The sequence below is a fragment of the Azolla caroliniana genome, unplaced genomic scaffold (genome assembly GCF_043228905.1).
Source record: "Azolla caroliniana isolate FFs.n. ecotype wild unplaced genomic scaffold, voAzoCaro1.0.p SCAF_4, whole genome shotgun sequence".
In the NCBI taxonomy this organism is placed as follows: Eukaryota; Viridiplantae; Streptophyta; class Polypodiopsida; order Salviniales; family Salviniaceae; genus Azolla; species Azolla caroliniana.
This window is the reverse complement of record NW_028230439.1, coordinates 7,047,541-7,075,054: the sequence shown is the minus strand read 5'-3', so window position 1 is coordinate 7,075,054 and position 27,514 is coordinate 7,047,541. Positions and strand designations below refer to the sequence as shown.

The 27,514-nt window shown below is 46.1% G+C and overlaps 2 protein-coding genes across 2 annotated transcripts; one reads left to right on the top strand and one right to left on the bottom strand.

The window, feature by feature from the left end:
- The first annotated feature begins 23,280 nt into the window (after nucleotides 1–23,280).
- LOC147865000 (AAA-ATPase At5g17750-like) lies at nucleotides 23,281–24,941 on the top strand. Its single transcript, XM_087317689.1, has one exon. It carries the CDS (start codon nucleotides 23,354–23,356, stop codon nucleotides 24,860–24,862), a length of 1,509 nt encoding a protein of 502 aa, XP_087173815.1. The 5' UTR covers nucleotides 23,281–23,353; the 3' UTR covers nucleotides 24,863–24,941.
- A 970-nt stretch (nucleotides 24,942–25,911) lies between these two features.
- LOC147864999 (uncharacterized) lies at nucleotides 25,912–26,411 on the bottom strand. The gene is made up of 2 exons (XM_087318563.1): nucleotides 26,087–26,411; nucleotides 25,912–25,986 (listed from the first exon to the last, which is right to left on the bottom strand). The coding sequence occupies exons 1-2, from the start codon at nucleotides 26,384–26,386 to the stop codon at nucleotides 25,975–25,977; spliced, it is 312 nt and encodes a 103-aa protein (XP_087174689.1). The 5' UTR covers nucleotides 26,387–26,411; the 3' UTR covers nucleotides 25,912–25,974.
- Between the last annotated feature and the right edge of the window lie 1,103 nt (nucleotides 26,412–27,514).

Sequence of the window (27,514 nt, the reverse complement as noted above, 5' to 3'; positions counted from 1 at the left end):
GGGTGCAACCAGGTGGAATTTCTCGGCTATGTCATTTCCTCAGAAGGCATCTCCATGGGTCCGGCGATATAGATACTGGGGATGCACATAGGCCGGGACCGAACAAAGAAGCTATTGTGGCTGTCACAGGAGAAGTATTTGACGAAGGTGCTCCAACGGTTCAGCATGACAGATGCGAAGCGATCGGGTCAACACTTTCGACAAACTACAAGTTGTCCTGAAAACAAAGTCCAAAGACAAAGGCAAAGAAAGCGGAGATGATGAAGGTACCGTATGCCTCAACAGTCGGAAGCCTAATGTACGCATGATGTGTACCCAACCGGATATCAGGTATGTCATCGGAGTGGTCAACCGGTTTATAAGCAATCTGGGAAGAGAGCATTGGCTGCTATCAAGTGGACTCCAGTACTTGAAAGGCACCTTGAGCATTTTCCTCCAATTTGGCTCTGGTAAACCCCTATTGGAAGGCTTTACAGATTCAGATATGTTGGCCGATGTAGATACTAGCCAATCTACGTCCTGATACATCATGACCTATGTCGGGGGAGTCGTATCGTGGCAGATGAGGCTACAGAAGTCCGTAGCATTGTCAACAATGGAAGCGGAGTACGTGGCAGCTATAGAAGTCGACAAGGAAGTGATCTGGATGAAGGACTTCATCGGAGAGCTGGGATTCTAACTGGAGGAATTTTGGCTCTATTGTGATAGTCAAAGTGCCATCCACCTCGTGAAGAACGCGACCTACCATTCCCGGACGAAGCACATCCAGAGGAGATATCATTGGCTTTGGGAGAAGGTAGAAGACAAAGACTTTGCTCTGATGAAGATCCATACAGAGAGAATGGGTCGGACATGTTGACTAAGGTACTGTCAACCGACAAGCTGGACGCATGTCGGAGACGGATCAGATTGACGAGACATCCCATGCTTGAGTGAAGGGGGAGTTTGTTGGGAAATCGGTCCCTCCAGATGGGATCCAGATGAGAACTGGATGAGCTAGATCGGACGAGTCAAAGGACGGAACTGGATCGGATGGATCCAGAAGGTATCCGAAAACCCTATCGGATGGATCTGGAAGGTACCCGGTCGGACATGTTAGTAAATATGTTCTGATGTGACTATTAAGGTCATATTTGTAAATAGTCCTAACGTTATATAAGTATAAATATAACTAGGGCAATAATAGCTTTGTGAGAGATCATTCTTATTGTTGTACAAAGAGAGACACATAGAGAGAGAGAGATATACAAAAAGTTTTTCTATTGTAACCACCGGTTGGCCAAGATAGAGCTCGAGGTTATTGCCTCTAAGTCTCACATTGTAGTACTTCTTCTCTATAGTGATCCTATTTGGAGTTAGAGAACTCCCGTGGTTTTGCCTCTCAAGGTTTTCCATGTAAACATCCAGTGTCGTCTCGTTTGACTGTGTAAGTGCATTGATTCATTTCCTGTTGATATTCCATTGGTATTTGAAACTCGATTGTGGCTAAGCACGATTCTTGACAGATGCAAAGTTGTTTCTGTCGAGCTTCTCGCTAGGAAGAGCGTGTCCCATATGAGTGTTCATGTCGAACTTCTTCTTCTTCTTCTTCTTCTTCTTCTTCTTCTCTTTGATATGAACTGTGTAGATTGCTGCTACAACGATTAGTCGGTTCTTTCCAAGTGCAGGCTTGGGCACAACACACGTAAAGGCAATGGGCTTGGATCAAGCTACCACATGCTCTGATATCATGTAAAGAATCAGTGATGATTCTGTGCATAGGAAGAACTGTGTGTGTGTGTGTAGAGAGAGAGAGAGAGAGAGAGAGAGAGAGAGAGAGAGAGAACTCAAGAGTTACTGAAAAATAGTAAATTTGTATTAGCATGAAGCAAGAATAAGCCAAATATTACAAAGAGAAGGAGAAGGTGCACCTTCTCTCTAGGTCCTCTCACTAGAGCCGCCTCTTGGGAAGAGGACAAGTCTTTAACTCCTTAAAGAATATGTGTCATAGGATATTAACTTCTATGACACACTAATTACTATACAAAGAAGTGGGGTGGTCACACACTTGAGTATCCTAGAGTGTGTTCCCACACATGGGATGTTGAGTTTGATTCTCAACAATTTATTATGTGCCCACACATATATCCCTTTATGTACATATGTAGTCAAACCCCCATCAAAGGTTAATGGCCAATACCATGGTTTTATTGTAAGAGTGGTACAATTGTATTTAAAGAAAGAGATCTTAGGGGCTTGTTGTCTCCATGTCTTCATTTTGTATTGATGCATTTATATAATGTTCAAAAAATTTGAGAGAGTTGAGAGATGTTCTAATGAAGAGCCGACACAAGTTTGTCAAGGTCTAGGTCATACGCGATGTTGTAGCAACTTGGTCTTCTTTGAATAACAAAAGAAGTTTATTGAAAGCTAATGAAGATAGACTCAACAAACAAAGCCCGCATTAAGTTGATGAAGCAATTCATTCCTGCTAGTAAAGCAATTTTGTGGGAAATACTTTGCAATGTTGATTGGGCTTTAGTTATTTATATTGTTGTAATGTTTTAACTTATATTGTTATGGCGCATATAATAAAGTGTGTGTTCCATGTATATGTATACAACATGCATGATTTTTTTCAAGGAGTACTTTCATCCATTAATGTTTCTCCCATTCCTTACTTCCTCATCTAACGTCAATGTCCTTTCTCATTTACAATTTGAATTATTTATGCATGACCATCATCGCTATACTAGCATTCTTTAATGTTGATCTCTCAATCTCAAATTTTTGAAGCATGGAAAAGAGAGCATTGCGAAGCATTTTTTGTTCTTGTTACAATATTTAAGATTTGAGTACTGTTAACTCTTTGGGCCGGACAATGGCCTAACACAGGGTGTCTACGGGAGACACTTCACCAAAGGGTGTTTCGGCAACCGGATTAGACTTCAACGCTTAATCCGACTTAATTAAGTTACTTATTAGGATCGTCTTTCATAACACGCGTAAGATATAACAATTAAGACAGAACGGCAATTAACACAGAGAGATAACAACGCTTAAGCTTTCATTAATTAACCGCTAACTATTACATTGTATCCGGGCCTTTAAATAGGTTTCCGGTCTGTATTACAAAACGGTGCCATCCGCACCTGTTCGGGATCGGTCCGGATCCGGAACGGAATACCGATTCCGGTCCGTCCGTCCACACTCATAGCTTAATTACAACCACATTCCTACTACTTAATTAGCTCTCTGTTTCCCACTCTGGACTCCTTTGCCGGCCGGTAACACATGGCACGCCCGTGGGACAGTACCTTGTACGTCAAATCCACAACCGACCCTTGCTATTCTTCATCCAAAATGTCCAGAATGCTTTGTTCGAGAGGCTCCAATGGTTCATCTGGAAATGGTTGTTGTTGTTGTTGTTGTTCTGTTGCAGTCTGTTGCGGTGGGTCCGTTGGTGGTTGTTGCGGCTGCTCCTCCGATTGTGGCTCTGACACCGGCGTCTCTGTCGTTGCTCCCTGCGTCGTAGTGGTCTCCGGTTGACTGGTTCCCGGCTGGCCCTCAGCCGGCGACAGTTCCTCATCACTAAGGTTAACCGTTGCCGCTTCCCGTGCTTTTTCTTCGCGAACCCAGGACCGCTCGTAGCTTTCAAACTGGATTTGAGCGTCCAACCTATCATCGTCCAACTGAGGTACGAGCTGCCTGACCTGCGCCAGCTGTTCATCTGCCAGGACTTGGAAGTCGTCGGCCAGCTCGTCCCGTATGGCGGTGAAGTCCTCGAAAGTCAACGTATAACAGTCATCTCCTTCCTTCCGCCGGTTTGCCACATCCGCCCGTAGCAACTGGAGTTCCGCCGCATTTTGTGCCCACTTTGTCCACCATTTTACGGAGCTTTCATCAATCAAGTGTTTTGTCTGATTCAGCCATGCCCGGAGGATGGACTGAATCCGGCTCGTTCCCAATTGCGATTTGGTTTCCGCCGCTTGCCGTTCCTCCTTCAGTTGTTTGATGATTTTGACGTTGTCCTCCGCTTGCGCCTTGTAATGCGTCAATTGCCTTTGATATGTGCTTTGTAATTTCTGCAATACTGTTGACGCTCTCTCTTTGTCTTCCTGCTGCTGCCTCTGGAGTTCCATCCGGACCTTCTCCGCCTCGTCCAAGCGTCTTGTATTTTCCGCCCATTCGTCGGCGATCGCCGTCGCGGCCCGATCAACTGCCTGCTGGAGCTCGGCCATCCGTTCTTTATGCTTCGTTTCCAGCCGTTTGTAGTCCCGGTGCAGGTGCTCAAAATCATTCGTCTTTTGCTTGAGCCGTGCATTGATCTGATGACGGGCCCGGTCCTCGCGGCCCTTCTGCTGGCGGAGCTCTTCCTTTAGCCGTTCCATCTCTGTTTCCGCCGTTTTCCGCAGCTTGTCCTTTTCCTGCAACACTTTGTCTTTCTCCTCCTTTAGCCGGTCGTACGCTTGATGGCCTTTCCGGAGGCTCTCCTCTGCCCGGCGGAGGTTCTCAGCAGTCTTCTTTAATTCGGCTTCAGCCGCCGTCTTCAATTCTCGTTCACGGCTCCTTAGCGCTTCTTGTGCGGCAAGTTCCTCTCTCAATTCCGCAAGCTCCTGAGCTTGCGCCGCATCTCTCGCCGGAACGGTTTCCGTTGTCGGGGTCTTATTGTTATGTACAAGTCGTTCCGTTTCTTTATTCTGTACACTTACCGGAGTCACCGGTGATTGGATCCGTATTTTGGCCATCTCTGTCGTGACCTGATCCAAGTCTTTTTCAAGGCACCGGATTCTGGACCGGGCCGTCTCTAGTTGTTCGGTTGTGACGAGCAACCGTTTGTTGTGCGCTCTTTCTTCCGCCTCAATATACCCCACTGCTCCGGCTATCTGTTCGCCTATCCACCGGAGCCACAGGCTACCGGTGCCTTGTTGTGCTTGCACGGAGGTTTGACAGATGGGCTCACTTGTAGAGGGGTAGTCCCGCCTGGTTGCGCCGAGTTGCAGTTCCGTTTCTGCCCGTGGACCATCCTGCTGTCCTGGTTTCCCTTGCGCTTCTTCTTGGCTGACCGAGGGAGGCTACAGTGACCTTTCCGGCTCTGGTGAGATGGGACTTGCCGGTGTTGCCGGTGGTGCCGGGGCTTCTGTTTCCGGTGCCATCTGCACCGGTTCCGGTTCCTTCCTTGGCGTGGGAGTCTCAGTATGGGGAGTCGGTGTTCCCTCCGCCTGAGGGTCCGAACGTTTCCCGGCTGTCTCAACGGTCCTTGCCGATGACCGTCGCTGGAGGTGCTCCGTAGGCTCCTCCTCTATTTCCTCCTCCTGAGCTCCGGCATTGAGTTTTGCCGCCAAGGGGTCCACTTCTCGATTCACCAGTCGGCGGAGTGTGACCTTTACGGGCCGTGCCGGTGGTTCCTCCTGCGCCTCCGTTGGGCGCTTCCGGCTGCCGCTTCCTGCTGCCGCCTGTTCTGCATCCGCCGCCTTTCCCTTACTGGCCTTAGAGGCCAACAACTGTTGCCGTTTGGAAGCCGTCCTTGGGGTGCCGTCCGCCACTCTTCCTCGCTTCTTGGGCTGGACGGTCTGAACGGGTGGCACCAGCAAGGTGAGCCACTGCGTTACGGCGTGCCATATCCTTCGTCCGTCTCGGCCTTCTTTGCCGTCTTTGCCTCTGACGATCTTGATCGCCGCACACAACCCGTCTGTGATCAATACCGGCCAATCCACCTTGATCCCTTCATAGGTGGCGATGATCATCCATGCCCGGTTCTGCGGCATGACAGGGGGTCTAGGGTACACGTGGCTGTATTCATGGAGCACACGAGCAATTTCGCGGAACAGCATATCTCCGCCGCCCTGTGTCCGGTAGCCCTTGCTGGCTAGAGAGTACTCACCAAAATACCTGATGAGTTGCTCCGGGGTTGGATTGTCGATCGTGAAGGCCTGTTAACGCTCGAATCGCCTCTGCCGTTATGACCTCTGTATCGATTTCCTTGATCACTTTGTCAGCTTCTTTGTGTGGCGGTACTTCCATCATCATCAAGAAGCCCTCGAGCCCGTGTTGCTTCAGCCATGTCTTGGCGGCTTCCGATAGCGTTTGCGGGTCCATTTCTGTGTCGGGGTCGGATTGCGGTGGCGAGGATGGATGGTGATGAGAGTGGGGTTGAGAAAGAGAGAGTTCAGAAGACGGGGGTTCTCTGTGCGCAGGTTCTCGTCTGATGATCTTGCAGCGTCTTGGTGCTTCTGTGCTCTTGGGTTCGCGAAAGTAGAGGGTCTCTACGCGCAGTGGTTTTTGTCTGTGCATTCTGGCGCTTTTTTCGAGTGTGTGCATGTCGTGTACTTAAAATAGCATTATGTCATGTGGTGGCGCTTTAAATGCCCACTATGTACCTTTTCGCTCCTCGCTCTTTCCTCCATTCATTCCTCGCTTTTGCATGATTGTTTTTTTTTTTTTTTTTCAGTTATTATTATTATTAGTGTGACGTCACTTGTCCGTTGGTCCTCTCGGACCCTTACCGGCCTCATTCTCTCCGGTTCCCGGCTTGCCGTCTCTACCGTCTTGGTGGTTGCCGTCGGTCCTTTGCTCAAACGGGTTCTTAGGCATCGGTCCTCTATATGCCTTTAACCGGAATCCGTTGACCCATTTGCCTAGCACTTCGCCGGCAAGTGTCCCTAACTGGTAGGACCCATTATACTCCCGTGTTAGCCAATATGGTCTGATCCATCTAAACCATAGTTTACCTAACATCTTGCCCATCCGGGTTTGGAATACTAACACCGGTTTGTCGATTGCGAACATTTTTTCGTTACCTTTCCTGTGCCGGTCGACGAATGCTTTCCGTCGCCGTTGCTCCAATTCTAAATGTAGGATGCTGGCCAACCGTCGTTCCTCGAGCTCACACAGCGCTGTCAACCTTATTGTCTCCGACTCCTTCTCGTTCAGCCTTTCCCGTAGCTGGATCCGTAAGCTAGGTACTTGGAATTCTACCGGCACCAACCGGAACGGTGTTGTTCGGATGCTCGTTTTGTATGCCATCCGGTATGCCCAAAGCGCGCTATGTAGCTTTGTGTCCCAATCCGTCCGGTTCTCGTTGACGATCTTCCGAAGGATATTCTGGAGCGTCTTGTTTGTTGATTCCGCTAATCCGTTCGCCTATGGATAGTAAGGTGTGCTTCGTTTGTGGACCACGGCATAGAAGGTCGTTAGGCTTTCCACTACTTGTCCGAGAAAGTGCCCCCCTTGGTCACTTATCAATTCAATGGGGCATCCGTAACGGCACCAGATGTACTCATATAGAAACTTTGTCGTTGACGCAGCGGTGTTATCCCGTAAAGCTTTGGCCTCCACCCATTTCGTGCAGTAATCCGTAGCAACGATAACGTACCGATTACCCGTTCTCATTGCCGGTGGCTTGAACGGTCCTACAAAAGTCCAACCCCCACTTTTGGAATGGCTCGAGTGGTAGTACCGGCTAGTGTGGCATACGAGCCTGCTCCGTTGGCTGGCCCATTCTCTGGCATAGGTCACATTCTTTTGCGTACCGTACCGCATCTCTTAATGTCGTTGGCCACCATAGGCCACTTTGCCATATTTTTCTGGCCGTCGCATCTCCGGCATAGTGACCTCTGGCAACTCCGCAGTGGGCTTCCCTCAGTATTAGTTCCTTTTCATCGTTGCACACCGCCGCCCGTCTCCATATGCCATCAGCGCCCTTGTGGTACAGTGTGTCTTGCAGTAAGCAGAAATGTCGGCTTTGTACCGCCAGGCGTTTCCGTTCGTCCCGGTTCAGCTCTTCCGGAGGCAGTCCTGTGCTCAGAAACTGGTGCATATTTGTGAGCCACTTGTCTTCCTGGGCCACTGTCTCATCTGCTGCCATCTCCATAGTGACTCGAAACAGCTCCGCATCCGGAAACTCATCCGGTACTCCGTCCCCCATCTCTCCGGACTCTAATCGGCTTAAGTAATCCGCTACGGCATGCTGTATACCGGGTCGGTGGAATATTTCAAACTCGAACTCCTGTAACAATAAGGTCCACCGGGCCAATTTGCCGGTGAGTGACACCTTGGACACCAGGTAAAGGAGTGTCGAATGATCTACATGGAAGGAAAACTTCCTTCCCAATAAATAGTGCCGAAACTTTGTCACACTGTAGATCATTCCTAGAGCTTCCCGTTCCGTAGTAGAGTAGTTCCGTTTTGCTTGGGATAGCTTCCGGCTGGCATAGTACACTGGCCAGTACCACTTTGGTTCCGTAAGCTGCATCAGTACGCTTCCGATTGCGATGTCGGAGGCGTCCACGAACACGTGAAATTCTTTACTCCAATCCGGAGGTTGTACTACCGGTGCCTTCGACAATAGTACCTTGAGGGCCTTATACGCCCTATCCTCAGTATCGGTCCACTAGAATGGTGTCCGATGTACGGCGGCATGCAACGGTGTAGCCAGGTCGGCCAAGTATCGAAGCATCCGGTTGTGCCACCGGATCTGGCCTAAGAACCGGCTTAATGCCTTTGCCGTTACCGGCGCCCGTGCTTCTAATATGGCTTTCACTTTGTCCGGGTCGACTGCAATACCTTCCTAGCTCACAATATGTCCTAATAAGGTTCCACTGGACACGCCAAATACACACTTTGCCGGATTCAAGCTTAGCCGGTACGCTCTACACTTTTCTAGACAAAGATGGAGGTGCTGAAAATGGTCCTCCTCCCGGCTATAGACGGCGAAATCGTCAAGGAAAACTCGCATAAAAGCCGGTATATATTCACCAAATATTTCCATGATGATTCGTTGAAATGTTGCCGATGCCGTTTTGAGTCCGAACATCATCACCACGGCCACAAACACCCTCCATTTGGTGACAAATGTTGTTTTCTCTTGGTCGTCGGGGTGCATCTGGATCTAATTATACCCGCTGAATCCATCTAGGAAGTTATAGACCTCATGGCCGGCGACGACATCCAACACTCCATCTGTGAACGGAAGTGGAAACGCATCCGTTACCGTAGCCGCATTGAGTTTCCGGTAGTCCACGCAAACTCGAATTTTGCCGTTCTTCTTCGGTACGACTACGATCGGGCTCAGCCATGTCGCTTTCTTTACCGAACGGATAAAGCCAACTCTTAGCAGTTTGTCGATTTCTTCCTTGACCTTGGCGGCGTAATTAGGATTCATCCGGTACCGTCTTTGTGCCACTGGTTTTGTGTCCTTGCTCAAGTGCACTTGATGCTGGTATAACTGAGGGTCGAGTCCTCGCATGTCTTCGTATGACCAGGCGAATACGTCGCGAAATTCCGTGAGAAGTGTTATCATCGCCGTTTTGTCTCCGGACTTCATCTCCTTGGCGATGTGCACCGGTTTTGCTTCGTCCCTGGTGCCTAAATTCACCTCTTCCAGTTGCGATGCTTTTACGCGCTGTGAAACGACCATTTCCCGTTCCAACGCTTCCTGCGCTTGCCGTAACTCCCGGATTGCGTCTTTATCCGGTTCTGCTTCCGCCTCTTCCGGTTGCAGTAAGTATGGTGCTACGGCTTCGGCAATGTCAATTTCGAAGAGGGGTATGATCTTCGGGTTTTCCTACAGGTATTGAGCTTCTTCTTCGTCCGCTAACCCTTCTAGCATGTTGACGCATTCCGCATACAACGGTGTACATTCCTTGCCAGTGCTCGTCCTTGGCTGTGTTGGTACCCGTACCTTGGCTTTTCCTCGCCGGAAGGTAATTATATTTTTTCGCCAATTCTGTTTGATATGTGTCGTTTTCAACCATGGCCGCCCCAGCAATAGTGGGTATGCGCCTTGTGCCTGTAATTGTAGCACTACGGCCGAGATGTGAAATGTATGACCGCCGACGGTGACTTCTAATTTCCGTATTAATCCTGTCGGCCGCACTGAGCTTGTATCGGCCATCCGCAACCAGAACGGACACGGCTCCCACTCATGGATTCCTAGGTCATCACACGTCCGGAGGCTTATTACATTTACCCCAGAGCCTCCGTCTATAACTGTGCCGGGGAGTTCTTTCCCTTTTACCATGGCAGTGATTATCGGACTGCTGGTGTCTACCATTGTTGGTCCCTCCTCCGGATTCGAGAAGAGTACCGGTGCCGGTGATGGTTCTCCTGCCGTCATGGTTATCTTCAGTCCTTCCGTGAATCTTGGCACGAGTTGTAGGAGTCTTCCTAGTGGTAACGTAATCTGGCATTCTTGCAACGCCTGCCATGTCTCGTTCTCGGAGTGACTACCGCCGGCAAGCCCTGCGGTGTTCTCCTTTTGCTACTGTAAGTCTGTGACATTCTGCTCGTTTGCTTTCTTTACCCATTCCGTTGCTTGTTTCCGAATGGTCTCCTGTGTCTCGCATTCTTTGGCCATGCCCTTCGACCTTGTGGTCACCTGCTGCAGGTCTGCCACCTCAGGGACTACCATATTTACCGTCGGTCGTTTTTCATAGCTCTTCACCGGGCATTGGTTACTATAATGGCCTTCCTGTCGGCAGTAGTAGCAGTAGGCTTTCCGGGTATTGCTAGATTCGGCATTGTCTGTTGTACCCGGGGCAGGTCCTACGGTACGCGCGGGGTTTTGTACCGGTTGGCTACTTGGAGCTCCTTGTTCCGGATCCCGGGGGTAGCCGCCTTTTTTAAAATGCTGTTTTTTGTTATAGCTCTTCTTATTACGGTACACTTGACGGGGTTGCCCGTTATATCTGCCGTATTCCTCCCATTGTTGACGATACCCGGGGGAGTGCTCCCGGTCGTACTGTTCGTATCGTCTATTGTAATCCTGGTACCAATCATGCCGGTCATAGTTATCCCGCCGATCACCGTACCGGACATCATTTTCCCGTCGATCGCCATACCGGACATCATTTTCCCGTCGCTCGCCATACCGGACATCCTGTGCCGGTCGGTCACGGTCCATTCACCGCCAGCGTTCGTCTTCTTCATCCCGACTGCTGCGTGGCTCAATTTGTCGGACGGGCGGTGCTTGCCGACTCAACAGATTATACTCGCACCTATCCGTCGTATGGCTCTTGGATTGACAGATTACACATTGCGTCCTCATAGTGCATTCTAGGGCCGAGTGTCCGGAATTCAAGCAGGTTGTGCACTGTATTGCTTGCCGAAACCGGAGGTCTTCATCGGACGGTAACGCCCGTTGAAGTGCTCCCAGTGTGAGCCAAGAGCTTGTCTTTTCCATCTCTCTCACCCGGTCAATGACCTGGTCGATGGTACTTGTGCGGAAGTCGATTACCATGCAAACCGTGCGTAGGGGTTCCCGGAGCGCGTTTAGGAATATCGTCCGTAATTCCTCCTCCGGGGGTGCACGGGCAAGCTGACTATGCATCCGTTGAAACCGGATGACAAATTGGGGAATGCTCTCCCCTGCCTCTTGCCGGATGGTATAAAATAAGCCTACCATTACGGTCTGGTCCACCTCCTTTTGAAAAAAATGCATGAATTTAGCTTTTAAATCTGCAAAGGTGTTGATGGTAGACGGGTCCTGCGTCCGGCGCCATCTTGCTGCTGGTCCCTCCAATGTGACGCCAAATTCCGCTATCTTAGAGCGTTCTTCTTCTTTTGGGGTCAATCGCTGGGACACATGGTTGGCTTCCCATGTCTGTTGAAAGGCGTGCACATGAGCTTCCGCGTCCGGATCATCTCTATACTTGGAGTACTGGAACGGCATGTCGTCGTCTGGTATCGGTGCGCAAGCTGGTAGTGTTGGTGCTCGTTCCAGAATTTTCTTCGGTGTCGGTGGTCTTTCCCGATTTGATTCCGGTGTCGGTTGTTTCTCTTCCTTTGGTGACGGAGGCCTCTCCTCTTCGACTTCCGGTGTCGGAGGTCGTTCTTCCTCTACTGGTTTTGGGGGTTCCAGCGTTAGCACTTCCGGTTCCGGTTCCTGTGTCGGTAAGGTATTCGATCCTTCGTCCTCCGGTCCGCCCGGGGTTTCGTTGCTGCTACGGTAGTTCGTGTGCACGCTGTATTCCCCTTCGGAGTCCGATTCATATGCTGAAAAGGCCTCTGCTTCGCCTTCTCCGTTTGCCAACGCGTGGAGAAGGGATTCGGTTTCCCGGAGGCTGCTTAGGCTGCTGCCGTCGTCCGGGTGCGATGTTTGCTGTAACCAGAGGGAGTCCTCCGCTACTCTCCGGATTACGTTGGAAAACGAGCGATCCGCTCTAATTTCCTGCGCCGCTTGCTGGAAAGCCTCGCGTCTCCTTTGCCTTTCGGCAAGGCGTCGAGTTCGATCTGTAACCAGGTCGTGCGTTGATCTAGACATCCATCCGTGCCATCATTCGCTGCAAAAACAGGAATCGTGGTCGCCAAAAACTGTGTTAACTCTTCGGGCCGGACAATGGCCTAACACAGGGTGTCTACGGGAGACACTTCACCAAAGGGTGTTTCGGCAACCGGATTAGACTTCAACGCTTAATCCGACTTAATTAAGTTACTTATTAGGATCGTCTTTCATAACACGCGTAAGATATAACAATTAAGACAGAACGACAATTAACACAGAGAGATAACAATGCTTAAGCTTTCATTAATTAACCGCTAACTATTACATTGTATCCGGCCCTTTAAATAGGTTTCCGGTCTGTATTACAAAACGGTGCCATCCGCACCTGTTCGAGATCGGTCCGGATCCGGAACGGCATACCGATTCCGGTCCGTCCGTCCACACTCATAGCTTAATTACAACCACATTCCTACTACTTAATTAGCTCTCCGTTTCCCACTCTGGACTCCTTTGCCGGCCGGTAACAAGTACCATCATTGAGCTGAAAAGTTTTGATCAATTTTTTAATTACACATTAAGAAGCATTCTGATTGATTTCTCAAGCTTTCATTGGTAGTCATTCAATTAAGAAATGTCCAAACAAGAACTATTGGCTCATCAAGAAATTAATAATGAAAAGGTATCCTAAAATTGCAAATCCATTAAACATCTTGAATAATGTATTTTACACATCTCTTCTAAAACTATGACTATTAGAAAATTGATTTATCTATAGGATGGAAATATGTCAAGCTAACCTATCATGAAGGGTTCGATTGAGTTCAGAATATTGGCTCAGGTATGAAGACATGTGGTATAGGCTAGTAAGCTAACTAGCATTGGATTGTATATCTCAAGGACTTAGAGACTAGCATTTCTAATAAATCATAAATTATGATATCTTTGACCATGTACTTTGAGACATTTATGTAAGTTTTTGTCTTAGAGAGGGAAAATTAGCAACAAGGGAGTGAATTGTCCTAAATGAGACATCGCAATAGATATACAATCTTCTCACTATTATTGATAATCCAAAACTTAGAGTGTGAAGATATCTTTTTATTTTCCAAAATGAAGGCACTTTCCCATTAGTTAGGAAGGATTATTACAAAGAGACTTTTTTCCAAAATGAAGGCACTTTCCCATTAGTTAGGAAGGATTATTACAAAGAGACTGTACAAGGAGGCTTATACATAGAACGGGGAATCTGCCTCCGATCAGGTTCAAGAAAATGAGACTAGTTACATCGCCTTTTAGAATGACTACTTAATGTAAGTACCTATAGCTAAAAACAGTGCCCTTCAGTGATGGCTAGTACGAGACACCTCCTGGGGTCGACAACGAAGGGAGGGTGGTAAGTGAGCCGGAAACAACCAGCGTGGGGCTTGTAGTTCCACCTCGGGCCACTTCCTCCTTGTGCCACCATAGGCGTGTTCCGCCATTTCTGCCAAAAGCACAAACGGGCAATAACCACGTCATTGGAATGGTTGCAAACCTCGTCCAATTGCCCTCGTAAGCAGTTGATCAGCGCAAACCATATGTCCATTATCACTTCCTCCGGGGGCTGCACCAGATCCTAGAAGACCTTTAGGCAACGCTGTCGTAGTGTATTTTGTACACTACGTGAAAAACGTATATAGTATTAGATTCAATAAAAAATGAAGAAATAGAAGAAAATAGCAAAATAAATGGAACATGCATAGGGCAAGATTCGAACCTTGCACCTCCATGTTAATAATGTAATGTCTTACCATTACACTAGCATTTCATTAGTGTTAAAGTATAGATGTCCCACATAGAAAGGTAAATTCACGCTAGGATAAACATTAGAAAAACGCATAACAAAAGAAAAAGCTACACATACACATCTAGCGTGCATGATAAAAAACGCACAAGTTAGAAAAAAGCATGATCACTTTAGATAAAGCATATAGTCTATATATAGGAAAAGCATGGGGTCTATAGTTAGAGAAAAAGCATGGATTACTAAGACTTCCTCATCACTACATAAGGATGGGGAGCACAATGTAATTGTGTGTGAAAAATATTTGGAAACTAGATATGTTTCTAAAAAACACCAATTAATAAATTATACTCGTGGGATTCACGAGAATTCTATATCATTCTCTTTCAACCGAAGTTTATATTCTTATATTCATATTGATTAATCTAATACAATACACTCGTGGGATTCACGAGTTTGCTATAACTCTTTCTTACAACATATTTATATTCTTATTAGCCTTAAAACTCTCCTCTTCCTAGTCCAAAACCCCAGCGGTTCCCACCCGACTCACGCAACGATCCGGAGCCGAAAGGCACGACAACGCGCTTTCCATACATACCACAGGGTGAAGTCTACGATCAGCATCCAAATGTCCGGGAACCTAGGGGATTCGGACTGCAAGCCTCTCTCAAATCGAATCTTGGCGATTTTGCCTCTCATGCATATGTAGTACCAACTATCCACATTGAAGGCATCCGTCCACCTATCAACGAAGTGATTAAGCCATGCCGCAGCACTCCACGATGTTGTTCCTTCCACTTCACATGCCACAAGGAGGCGAGTCACTCTATCCCATACCTTTTGAGCTTGAGGGAAATCCCATAGACAATGCCTTAAAGTCTCAATAGGTGAATGGCAAAGTGGGCAGCCTCACGGGCCGCCACATTTACCTAGCCATTCCCCAACGGGAACCACATTATGACTGATTTGCCACCAAAAAAAACTTTATCTTTTCCGGCATGTGGAGACGCCAGAGACCCTTCCAAAAGGTAATGAGCACCTCGTCAGGGATGCCCAATGTATGCCAACCGTTGCGTAAGGGGTCGTCTAGCTACAGTTGAAAAGTTCGGCCCAGTTTAGTGTTGTACTCGATGAAATGACGAAATTTGCCATCATGTTTCCACCTAAAATCCCTTGGATCCCATTCTAATTCGACGAGGGGCCGACAACCATATACCCATAACTTCCAATGGGGTTCCACCTTAGCAACATCTGGGTCTATCTTCCAGGTGTTACCAACCTGCACCACCACGCGGATAGGGTGCCAAGAGCCTCTACTCTAACTCTCCCCAAAAATTGTATCTCTTCCCGATCCGCTCATGCCCTTCAGCAACTTAACCCTTCCAACCTCATCAAAGAGACTGAACCAAGCATCTTCTCTCACCTCCCCCATCGGAACCCTATCAACTGCCTCCGCTATCAATCTCCGCATTTTCATGGCTCCCTTGAGGGGAGGGAATGGGACCTCTTGGGCTCCTCCTAAAGCCATCGTGCGTCGCCAATCATCTATAGAGTGGAGCCCTGTTTGCGCCAACTTTCCCCATGCTAGACCCTTAAGCTGCCCTAACATCATGTCGTCACTTGTTCGCACCTGAGGGTTCCAAAATAATGGTTGTCTAGACCACTCGATTAGTGTCTCTGGCATGTGCTTGACCAAATGATGTCGTACGTGACCCTCTCCTCTGGAAGACAAGCCATCTTCGGTGGGACTCCGTTCATGCAACACCAATTCAAGGAGTCGGGCCAAGGCCTACCATACTTGGGAGTCCCTGCCTGCAACCTATTGTGAAGTAGAACCTTCCAACACCCCTTACCTAGCAGGAGGCATCGAACCACCATTTTGGCTAGCAATGCTCGGCTCTGCATTAAGGGATCTATGAGGCCAAGCCCCCCTTTGGCACGCGGTTGTGTTAACCAATGCCTTGACACTCTCGCGGTAGCCATTGGGTTGTCCTTATCTGACCATATAAACCTCCTGATGGCAGCCTTAATTGTCACGGATCATAAACTCAAGAGACAAGCAAGAAGATAACCAAATGGACAAGAAAGAAGATAGTATTAAAGGAAAGACTCCATAACTGGTGTTGTTCACCTTGAAGGAATTCAAGGTGAACTCCTCTATTTATACTATATGGCATGCATACTTGTTGCACGCATGTGAATCTACAATAGAGCATGTAGGTATGCATGCATGTGCCAAGTGTAAATACTACAAGGGAGCAACTATGCACATGATGCTAGCAAAATAATAAGGACCAATTACATACATAACTAGTACTAGATATCTTGGTTAACTCATAATACTAGATTATAACATGGTCGTGTCAAGAGTTCGAATCTTGACATTATCCCCCCTCTTACGCCGCCTTCCCAAATCGGCCGCTGGTTTGTGGGGATATCGGTGATGAAAATCTTGGACGACCTCGGGGGCATTTTGTAAATTTGCCGATGGTTCCCATGTGGCCTCAGACATGGGGTAACCCCTCCATAGGACGAGGTATTGCAAGTGTCGACGGTGCCAACGCGAGTCAAGGATTTGGTCGACCTCGTATTCCTCCCCTGTCGTCAATTGCACAGGTGGTGGTGGTGGGGCTTGACATCCTGGGAGTTGTGAAGCATAATGGGGTTCGAGGAGGGAGACATGAAAAACATCGTGAATCCGGAAGTGGGATGGAAGGGCGAGCCGGAAGGCGACGGGATTGATGCACTCGATGATACGGAATGGTCCCAACTTCTTGTAATCAAGTTTCGCACATGGACGAGTAGTAGAGATGTGTCGACATAACAACCAGACCATGTCTCCAACGACAAAGTGTGGAGTGGAAGATCGATGGCGATCAGCCTGCTTCTTGTATCGTTCACTAGCAAGACTAAGCTCCAAGGATAAACCATGATGTACTTCTTCCAAAATGCGGGCGCGATCCTCCACCGAAGGGTTCACGGAAGTGGTAGGAAGGGAAATGTTGAAGCGAGGATGTAAACCGTAGTTGGCAAAGAAGGGAGTGACGCCAGTCGATGCATGGAGAGAATTATTGTAGGCGAATTCCGCGAGCGAAAGTAAGTTGACCCAATCATCTTGTTGGTAACTAACCGAGCACCGAAGATACTGCTCAAGGATTTGGTTGACACGCTCCGTTTGCCCGTCAGTTTGGGGGTGATAAGCGGAGGACAACTTGACAGAGATGCCTAAAGTTTGTAGCAGGCGCTGCCAGAAGTGAGAGACAAACTGGGGTCCGCGATCCGAGATGACATCATCGGGGAGTCCATGCAAGCGTACTACATTGTTGAGTAGGAGTTGCACCATTCCTTCTCCGGAAATGGTTTTGGAGGATGGAGTGAAGTGAGCCATCTTCGTAAACCGATCAACAACAACCAACACCAAGTCATAGCTATTGACCAAGGGTAGATCAGTTATCAGGTCCATAGAGATAGAGGCCCAAGGACGACAAGGACATGGAAGCGGTTGTAGTAAGCCGTATGGCTGATGATGAATGGCTTTGGAGCGAGCACAAACCTCACAACTCTTTATGTATTCTTTGACCAGCTTCCATGGTTGTGGCCACCAATACCCCCGAGAGATTAGCTCGAGGGTTTTTGCGACCCCGAAATGACCTGCAAGTGGGTCATCGTGGCATTCCCGCAACACCCGGATGCGACATGGGCCCTCTGGGACGTATAAGAGATGATCTCGGAACAACAAACCCTCTTGTATGGTGAAGGTGTCAAGATCCTTCCTTTTGGTCGCCTTGGAGGGGTTTTGCAGACTATCTCGAATCTCGTTGGTGAACGCATCGGTCTTGGATGCATCAGTGATTTGTTGGAGTAAAGAATCATCCTGCAACATACAAGTGGCAAACAGATGCAATCGGTCGGGTTTCAACAAACGTCTAGATTGTTGAGCATAAGCAGCATCCCCAGGGCGGAGTGCAAGGTCAGCTCGGCGAGAAAGGGCATCAGCCTTCCCATGTTGGCCACCAGGTCGAAATACGATCTCAAAATCGTAGTCGGCGAGAAATGTCAACCAACGGGCCTGCCTTCGATTCAAAGTACGAGTGGTGGAAAAATAAACTAAATTTTTATGATCATTCACTACCTGGACACGATGTTGTGCGCCGGCCAAGTAGGGTCGCCATTCTTCAAAGGCAGCAATGATAGCAACAAGCTCCTTGTCGTAAATGCGATAATTGATTTCGGATGCCGTAAATTTTCGGGAATAGTAAGCCACTGGGTGCATTAGGTTGTTGTCGTCTACTTGGGATAAGATGGCGCCAATGGCAAAGTCAGAGGCATCGGTTTCGACTTGGAAGGGTTTTGTGGGGTTGGCATGTAGCAGCACCGGGGCAGTGATGAATGCGTGTTTGAGTGAGTCGAACGCATTTTGTGCCTCCGAGGTTCATAAAAATGGAGTGCCTTTATGGGTGAGAGCGATAAGAGGTTGTGCTAGGGTGGAAAACCCCTTGATGAAGCGACGGTAAAAATTCGCGAAGCCGAGGAAGGATTGCACATCTTTAAGTCGCCTTGGAGTCGCCCACGCCTGAATGACAGAGACCTTCTTCATATCCATGGTGATGCCAGTGGGCGAGTGATGTAGCCCAGAAATTCGATCGAGGTACGGTCGAACTCGCATTTCTTGGCTTTGGCATAAAGGCCATGCTCGCGAAGTTTGGCAAGAACTAATCGGACTTGGCGAGTGTGCTCCTCCATGTTTGGCGAGAAAATGAGAATATCATCGAGGTAAATGACAACAAAAAGATCAAGATATTCCCGGAAAATATCGTTCATCATATGTTGAAAAACTGCGGGAGCGTTAGTAAGACCAAAAGGCATTACCTTGTATTCGAAATGCCCATACCGTGTTCGAAATGCAGTTTTCCATTCATCCCCCGGCTTGATGCGTACTAGATTGTACGCTCCACGCAGATCAACTTTGGAGAAGACACGCGCAACTCGGAGCCGATCAAGGAGTTCGGGGATCAGAGGTAGCGGATAGCGGTTGCGCACAATGAGTTTGTTGAGACCTCGGTAGTCGACGCATAAGCGTAGAGAGTCGTCCTTCTTCTTCACAAATAAAATGGGGGGCCCGGCTGGTGACTTAGAAGGTTGAGTAAAGCCTTTCTCGAGGTTCTCATCGAGATACACACGAAGGGCCTTCAACTCTGGTGCAGACAACGCATATAGAGGACCAAAGGGTGGACACGCACCTTCTTGAAGATCAATCGGACAGCCGTAGAGCCGGTGTTCAGGCAACCGATCAGCATTACATTTTTCAAATATGTCGGAGAAGTGTTGGTATTTTTCGGGAATAACATGGAGTGTGTTAGAAATGGCGCCACAAACAAACCCATCCTGGACGGATGATGCGGTAGTCAATTCGGAGTCGACCGTCTCCGAAGGATAGGAAACTGAATTTACCTTCATACTTTTGCACGAGCATCTTGGCTTGCTAAATGTGATCGAGCGATGTCGTTTTCCGGATGTTGGGGTCTGTTAGCTCGATGGAATTGTGGGCGAGTACTCCTAGGACAATGGCGAACGACATGACCGGAGGCGCCACAATACATGCACAAGCCATTAGCCCGCCGAAATTGTCGTTCAGCATCAGTCAATGGACGAAATCGGGCTTGATCAATTTCCATGGGGACAGGAGCATTTGCCGAAGTAGGCGAGTGTGAGGATGCTTGGGGTTGTATGACCGGAGCGTGGCGTGGAAGTGAATGAGGTGGAACCCAAGTCCGGCGCTCTTCTTGGCGAAATTCGAAAAGACGATTGTCACAATGGACTGCTTGTGAAATCGCTTGGGATAACGAGGTGGGCTCCGGAAAGTTTAAGAGAAGATTCTTGACATTGCTTCGAAGACCGCGCCGAAAGTGATCAGCTAAAGCTTGATCATCACAATTGACGTCGCATGCTAGTTGTCGAAATTCGGAAGCATAGACCGAAGCTGCACGTGAACCTTGTTCGAGTGCATAAATCTTGTTAAGAGTTGTACGTCGTCGGTCCGTCTCTCCAAATGTGGCCTCTAACTCGGCGAGGAAGGCGGGAAAGTCCTCCAATAAAGGTGATGAGGTTTCTACCAATGGTGCAAACCAAGCTTGGGCCGGACCGGAGAGAAGGGTGCCCACAAGGCCGACTTGTCGAAGACCATCTCCATAACGTTGAGGTTGTAGCCGAATGATAAGTCGAACTTGGTTGATGAACCCTCGGAAACGCGACCTCGTTCCATCAAATTTTTCTGGGAGGCTAACCTTAGGCTCAAGAAACTGTGACGAAGCTAGGCTAGATGTTGGTAGAAGATCGGGCTCTAGGCTAGGTTGTTGTGGGAGACTAGGGTTCGGGGGTTGTGAGGATAGGGAGGTACCGACTTGAAGTTCTTGTAAAGAATTTCGAAGAGCTTCATTTTCAAGTTGTAGTTGTCGTAAGGCTACCATTATTTGGCCTAACTCATTAGTTGAGTTGGACATAGCTATGGCTTATGAGAGGGACAACTATGAGGATGGGAAGGTGAACAAACTGTCACGGATCATAAACTCAAGAGACAAGCAAGAAGATAACCAAATGGACAAGAAAGAAGATAGTATTAAAGGAAAGACTCCATAACTGGTGTTGTTCACCTTGAAGGAATTCAAGGTGAACTCCTCTATTTATACTACATGGCATGCATACTTGTTGCACGCATGTGAATCTACAATAGAGCATGTAGGTATGCATGCATGTGCCAAGTGTAAATACTACAAGGGAGCAACTATGCACATGATGCTAGCAAAATAATAAGGACCAATTACATACATAACTAGTACTAGATATCTTGGTTAACTCATAATACTAGATTATAACATGGTCGTGTCAAGAGTTCGAATCTTGACATTAATCGCGTGCAAACTTGAAGGGTCCATAATCCAGCAAGAGATTGAGTGCCACATGGTGGCGAGCATCACTTGGTTCGCAATAAGAACCCTACCAGCAAAGGATAGTTTAGACTTGCTCCATTGGTTCAACTTCTTGCGTAGTTTGGCTTGCACATGGGACAATTGCGCTCCCTTGGGGATTGCCCTCCCCATCGTAAATCCGAGGTACTTGAATGTCGTCCCGTCAGGGACCCATGCAAAATCAGCATGAGGATGCCACCTTGGCTTCTCTTGTTCGCTAAACCAGAGGCCTTGGGTTTTATCCCAATTGACCTTGGCACCAGCTGCCTGACAAAAGTCCTCGACAAGATGTTCAGCTCGCTGCAAATTTGCATCATTGCCCTGCAAGAAAAGGATCGTATCATCGACATATTCAGATAACAGAAGATCTTTAGTCACATTGGGGATGGGCAATCCCCTCAGTGTGAAGGTTTTATTTCATATATCATTCTCTCTCTTTGTAATCTTGTAGTGGACATTCAATTTGTTTTGTTCCCTTGTATGATACAAGTATTTATATTTCATTACATTCAAGTAGCACAAGCTAACTCTTTGCCTAAAAAATGTACGGTAGTGGATTTTTTAGTATGCACAACCTAGCTCTTTAACTCAAAAATCCACTACAAAAATTAAAACCTTTGGACGTGCTCAGAAATTCCTCTACATTGATTGATGTCAAGATAATCAATGTGCTTCCTTGATGATGAAAGGTTTGTGGAGTCATAGTGATTAGACCATGTATTCTTTGTGTCAAACAAGCATCGTTATAGAGTAATTCATTTTCATGGGGTCTAATTCTCGAGAAATGCATTTCTTTTTAATGTACTTGATAATATTGATTGCCTCTTGTGAGGCTCTTCCAGTGACTCAAGGATAAATGTAGTCATAGGGTATCGGCCTCATACCTTCAGATATGTCTCCACAATATAGATGATAAACTCATACATAACACACATATAGGAGATCATTGACTATGGAGAGTTGAGATAGATGAGATACTAGGGGTGCATGAGGATTGAACACCTCTTTATATAGAGGCAATGGTAATTGAGGCCAAAAACGGTACATTCTATCCTAAGAATAATAAACTTCAAAAACAACAGTTGTGTATATCCACAATACCACTCTTTTTTTTTGTTTATTTATTCTATATGGATCACCTTTTGTGCATGTGTTTCTGAATCAAAAGAATACAAATGCTTTAGGATTATTATAAACAACAATAAAATGAGATAGTTTATGCAATGTATCAAGAAGACAATGAGTTGTTTGTGTGAAGATTCTAGCCACACATGATAAGTTTGAAAAGTCATGTGAGATTGGTCCCATTTAGATATATGCCACTTTGTTCTTTAGTAACACACTTTATTACTAGTGGGAAACCTCAAAGTGAGGTGAAAACCCACAAAGAACAAAGAGAAATATACAAGTGTCGATTAGACACTAAAGACCTTAGAATCACTAAAGTGTGTAAATTTGTAGTGTGATGTCACTAAGTTGTAGACAATCGAATAGAGATTGCCTAAGGGATTGCTTAAAGAAGCTAACTTCATGCAGTTGGTTTCGATCAAAGACCTTATTATTGCGGGCCGTCCAAATAGTCGAGAGTGCTCAAAATCTTGTCTATTGCAGAAAATAGGCATTACTGGATAGGGCGTGCGGCATTTGTCCAAATACATTAAATTGCATGATTGTCTAATTGCTAATATGATGTAAAAATTCAGCCTTAGGGGAGTTGTTCTAGGTGATAAACTAAAACCTTAATGACTTTCTTACTCAATTTTATACATTCTTTATTGCTTTTGTGATGTGCTTTATTACTCAATACTCATGTTAAAAACACAACCTTTTGATTGGTCAATATAAAAATAAAAATAAAATATAGCATTGAATGGATTCATGTGAGACGCCTTGGTAACTCTTACAAATTCTAGAAGCTTACAAGGTAGCTCTAGCCTCTTGAGTCTCAAGAAACATATACTCAGACATTGGCACTAGCATAAAATAATCGTAAAAAGTTCAAGTTGTTGCCTTAAAAGAACTGTTTCACGGAAGCCATTCGCTCGAAAAGTGTAGGCATTCTCCCCATTTGCATCTTCAAGGAGAAAATGCCGACCATATGGCAACAACGAAGAGCACTATATAATAATAATTGATAATGATTCCGCAAGTTTTCAATCGTAAGAAGCACGTTACAGAACATGGTATTGGACTAACCCTAAAAGGAAGTCAGAGACTTGAGACTCAAGGGAACGCGTATACATAGTGTATGTATGTATGTATGCATGTATATATGTATGTACACACACATGAGCTTAGAGTAGAGACCAATATACACACATACTCTCAAGACTTAGGATTCCTTCGCCTTCTCTCTATATGTATGTTTTGTCCCTTTTGAAGTGTTGAGCGTTGCTTACAATGGAGAACATGATCAACAGGTTCTACTCCTTCATGGGCATCTACGCCATCTTGCAAAGCTTGTTGCCACAGTCCACTCGACACTGGCTCGGTACCAACCTCGACCTCCTATGGAAGTGGCTACTCTCGGGCTGCGATCGGTTTGTGGAGGTGGAGGTGGATGAGAAGTCCATCGGCGGCAACAACTTGTCGATGCACCGGGCCAACAGGCACATCAACAATGCATTGTACGAAGACGTGTGCACATACCTCTCTCCCCTCATCTCCAAGTCCGCGGATTCTCTGCTTCGTCTTAAAGTGGGACGGCCCGCGGCTGGCGGAGGCGATGACGACGATGAGAAGGTACCGGCGTTATCGGATCGGCCGTTCGATCTCTGTTTCGCCTTGCCGGAGGACGAGATGGTGCACGACACATTTGATGGCATCTCGGTTTCATGGCGCCACACCTCGGCAGTTGCGGAGTCCAACAATGGCGGGGGCCGAGGCCAGTTTAATTTCACTGAAATGCTTGCTCCTCAAAGGTGCTTTACCTTGCGCTTCCCTCACAAGCACAGGGCCGCCATCATTCCGGCCTACCTCCACCATGTCTCCAAACTGGCCTCGGACATCCGCCACAAAAGCTCCCAACTCTATATCCACACGAACATCTATGATTCCTGGGATCGGAGCTCCTTCAATCATCCCTCCACCTTCGACACGCTAGTGCTCCCCGATGGCCTCTCCTGCCGTATTCTGGATGACCTCCATTTCTTCTCCTCAAACAAGCAATACTTCCACCGAAATGGGCGTGCTTGGAAGCGGGGCTACCTCCTCTATGGCCCACCTGGTACAGGAAAATCCAGCATGATTGCCGCCATTGCGAACCATCTCCATTTCGACATCTATGACCTTGAGCTCTCTAATGTTGAGAACAACACTGAGCTCAAATCCCTACTCATGCGGACTACACCCAAATCCATCATCATTGTCGAAGACATCGATTGCACCGTCTCACTGTGCAAACGATCCGACGGACCTGAAACCCAACCTTGCAATGAGCAGGAAGTCACCAATGCTTTTACACCTACAGGATGTGGTGTTCAGTCCATGGAAACCCCGGCCAATAAAGAAAGCAGCAAGATTACGCTCTCCGGGTTCCTGAATTTCGTCGACGGCTTGTGGTCGTGTTACGCGGAGGAGAGGATCTTCATCTTCACAACAAATCATAAGGATAAGCTTGACCCTGCCCTGCTCAGGCCTGGTCGGATGGACATGCATATCTTGCTCTCCTATTGCACCTTCCCTGTTGTGAAGAAGCTGTCCATGAACTATCTCGACCTTCGGCATGATCATGTGCTCTTCCGAGAGATCGAAGACACCATGGCGAGCTCGCCCAACCTCTCTATTACCCCAGCAATGGTCTCTGAGATCCTTATCAGTAACCAAAATGATCCAGACACAGCCCTTCAACAAGTATTGTCTTCCATTCAGAAGCTCTCGTCATCAACCGACTTAACGGAAGAGAGTTAAAAGACAAAATTTGAGATACATAAATAGGGACAAATAGGCAACAATACTCACACAAACAAATGAACTACGATCTCTAGCTCTAGTGGGAGAAGGCGAACACATTGTATAGCAGTCTTCTAAGAGGCACCACATAGATGGCTAACCCATCATCATGCATATGCATGCCATGTCCATGTAATGGTAGAGACCTAAAAGATATGCATACATATGTGTGTGTGTGTGTATGTAGGGGTTTTTCTTCTCTTAAAGTTGTCCCGCACTCATTCTCAATCTTCTTTCTTTCTTAGAATCTTCTTTCTTTCTTTTGGTTCCTTACAAAAGCTTCAAATCCATGTTAACTTTTAAGCCTTTACCTATCTCTAGTTCCAAGGAAGGTGCTGGTGGTGACTAGCAATGGGCGCGGTTCGGTTCGGTTTCTTGACCTTGAAACCAAACCAAACCAAACCAAACCATTTAAAAAATTTGAAGCCATTTAAACCAAACCATTTAAACCAAACCGTTTAATAGGTATGAGAAACCAAACCATTTAAAACCAAACCGTTTATGTAAAATGTAGAACAAAACCGAACCGGTTTACCAAAAATCAAAACCAAACCAGTGTATCAAACATCAAAACCAAACCAAACCAAATTGGTTTTGACATAATCCAAGCAACACGAAACAATAAATTGTACCAAATCAAAGACTAGAACACTATAAAATAACAGAAATTCACAACACATTTTCTGAAAATTGTTAATTTGTGAAACATGATAAGATATTACATAAAAAGATAAATGTTTTTTGGAATGATAACAAAAATCCATACAATAGAGTTCCAAAATTCCATACAATAGAGTTCCAAATTTCCAATTAAGAACAACAATCCATATAATAGAGTTCCAATTTTCCAAATCCATAGGACCATATATGTAAACTTAATCCAGCTTTTTGTTTCCAATATTTGAATAAGGGATTCCTGAAAGTATAAAATATACAAAAGAATTAAGTAATTCATAATAACAAATTTAAAGAATCGACTAAAAACAAAATAGTAAACAACATGTAATAAAAATTACAATGACTTTGAAGATCTCCAATTGCAACCACTATTGTCGTTAATATGTCAAAAATCAACATGATTCCTGTACATATAAAATACATAAAAACAAGTAAGTAATTATTAATAAAAATACTTTAAGTAAAGACTCAAATAAAAAACAACCAAGTAACAAGTATGCATACCTTAATTTTCCTTTGACTATCATGCGATATGTAATCTATTACCTCGTCTTCAGCAACAAGATCATCCAAATTCATTGTTAGTTCCGCATAACTGATGTGAAAATTATCTAACATTTGAACATTACATTCTTTTAAAACATTCATCCATGATCGAACGCACATTTCAGCTTTGAAAGTGCATGAATGTAGTTTTATCCTATTATCAAAGGTCATTTTTGCTGCCGAATTAGCCTCTTCAGCAGGTACTGATGATGCTGGTATACTGAGGTAATCACATGCCATCCTATATAGTGAAGGCATTGCCGATTTATTATCATTCCACCATTGTAAAGGATCCTTGTCCGTGCTAGCCGAAGGAAGTCTCATAAAGTGCTAAATTTCTGACTGTGAATCGGAAATAAGTCTTTTATTATTTACACCCATTAACGTCCAAATTTTAGAATTCTTATCATTTTCATGTATTGTGGTTGAAGCCGAAGGTGGTTCAACATCACTCGAGAACTAGTGATAGTGGGACTCAATCATGCTTTCAACCAACTTAATATCTAACTCTCTTTCTGTATGATTATTTGGAAGAGGCAATCTATCAAACAAATAAAACGGTTTTAAACTCAAATAAAAAATCAGAAATCATGATGATAATTGTACGATATAAAGGTAAGCATTACCTGGGATCAAGAAACATTGCTATGCGAGATGGAATAGACTTTAACGATTCTTGATACTTAATTAAATATTGCAAGCAGTTCTCAGATGCTCTTTGAAGCACCTCTTGTGTGAATCTAGATGATCCTGGAAGCGAAGAATCTAAAAATTGATTGCAATGATTTAGTAAACAATTATATGCTAGCGATGCTAGTGATAATGTAGGATATCTTGAGCCTCCCAGAAAAGTAGAAACCTCGGCCGGTGTATCTAGCCATTCCGCCATGGCATGTATGTGACTCCAATCTTCTCTGGTCAAGACATTACCATTGAAATCACTTGATATTGTTAAATCTGAAATTGTAAAGTTCAATACATCTTTATCCTTGATAGATTGCCTAAACATTTCCAAGGTAGAATTCCATCTTGTAACAACATCGAGCCTTGGGGGTTCCCTTTCATGATGCTCAACCATCCTAGCATACTTCCTAAACACTTCCCTTCGAACCTTGCTAGATCTAATAGTATGGAGCACTGTTCTCAACTTTTCTGTTGAGGGTGAGATAACCTCTAATGCTGCCTTGATACCCAACTGAAAAGTGTGAACCATACATCTTAACATATGTGATGGAGCCAAAATTTCCTTACCATGCTCATCTTGTAACAACATGCTCAACTCTTTTGCAGCTACTTGTGCATCACTCGCTCCATCAAAAATTGTAGCTAAGAGTCGACTAGAAATATCAAAGGATCGAAGTCGAGCAAAAAGGGCATGTGCACAAC